Raw genomic sequence first — 1592 nt, 5'->3', positions numbered from 1 at the left:
CTTCAGAAGGGTTTTTAATGTGTAGAAGAGCTTCAGAATATCTTCCATTCTGTATAAAACCTTCTATAGAAGAGCTTTAATAAGTCTCCCGTCTATTGAAGATCTTCATAAGCCATTCTATTAAAAGAAGAGCTTTATAAGACCTATCATGCAGATAACTTCCTGAAGCTTAACTTTCTGAAGGTCTTATATATGCATATAGAACCCAAAATTGAATCGTATTTTCCTCTTTTTTCAGCATCCCGAAATAACCGCACAAACACATGGAGTTACGCTTAAAACTCTCATGAAAATAAGCAAACGTGTTGCCGAAGCTTTATCGTATAATGCATCTCGATATATTCGTATGCCATGTTTACTAGCCGAAAAGGAGAAGGTTACAAAAGGTTTCTACGATATAGCTCGTATGCCTCAGGTGATCGGTGCTGTTAATCATACACAAATGAAATGTAAACGACAGAAGACTTCAATGGGAAATAATACAGTAGAACAGAATAATACCGTGGAACACATACTGCATATACAGATTGTAACAGATGCCAGTTTAAAAATACGTGATTTAGATTGTCATTTGACCAAGGCATGCGACGTGAAAACTCCAGTTGATATATTTACCCAGAGCAGGATTAAAGAACGTTTTGAACAAAACGAATTTCGTGGACGTTTGCTGTTAGGCGACTCTGATTTGAAATGCTCATCATATCTTTATACACCGGTCCTCTATGGCATAACATTGGCCGAACAGGCCTTTAATAGTTCATTACGTTTAACATATGAACCGGCAAGAAAATCGTTGAAATTATTACAACATCGTTTTGGTATTTTAAATGATGAATTTCATGGTTCACACACAACTGCCCGGCATATTGTTATCGCTTTGGTATTGCTGCATAATATGGCATTGGAATGGAAAGATTCATCGATAGGTTGGTATTTATAGTTTTAGATATATAAATATATGTTTATAATAAATATGTTTAAACATTCATCATCTCTTTAGATCCCGGTAGTTTGAAGGATTATGAAAATCATCACTATGAGATACTAACAAATACTGAAGAACGCAGCCGTGCTGAATTTATTAAAAATCATTTTTATACATCTCAGAATTAGATATTTATTTTTAGCATAAGTAGTAGTATTTACAATAAAAATAAAATACTGGTGTGGATCAAAATGTTATCTTGTTTGTTTTAGGATTGATCATATAGGTCTTCTATAGTTCAAATGAAATAGAAAAGTTTCATAAGGTTTTCTGTCTATAGAATCATTTCAGGAGGTAATATGGGCGTAGAATAGCCTAATTGTATATTTAATATATAGAAGAACATCAGAGGGTATTCAATTTATAGAAGCGCTCGCGCACACATCTTTCAAATGACCATTCATGTATACCAAGGTAATTGAGTTGACCCTTTTAATCAATGTATGGCATCGAATTAAGTAGTACGGTGGCAGCAGATAACGGCAAGGAGCAAACAATCTTACGCAAAGGATGAGTTCTGCTAATTTTAAGAAAGAATTCCACAAGGATCTGAAAGACTTATTTAATAACCAGTAAGGAAAGTTCCAAAGTCGGACGAGGCCGGCTA

General features: G+C 34.4%; 1 protein-coding gene across 1 annotated transcript; it reads left to right on the top strand.

Moving 5' to 3' along the window:
• Window positions 1-469: 469 nt before the first annotated feature.
• On the top strand, window positions 470-1069 carry LOC133322878 (uncharacterized; the record flags this gene model as incomplete). Its single annotated transcript, XM_061531830.1, has 2 exons — window positions 470-926; window positions 1001-1069. Coding segments are annotated over exons 1-2 (526 nt in total), but the record flags the coding sequence as incomplete, so codon positions are not given.
• Between the last annotated feature and the right edge of the window lie 523 nt (window positions 1070-1592).

This window comes from Musca vetustissima, unplaced genomic scaffold, assembly GCF_032173495.1.
Source record: "Musca vetustissima isolate MV318-11 ecotype Yass unplaced genomic scaffold, APGP_CSIRO_Mvet_v1 utg35646, whole genome shotgun sequence".
Classification (NCBI taxonomy): Eukaryota; Metazoa; Arthropoda; class Insecta; order Diptera; family Muscidae; genus Musca; species Musca vetustissima.
This window is presented reverse-complemented; position numbering and strand designations above follow the sequence as displayed.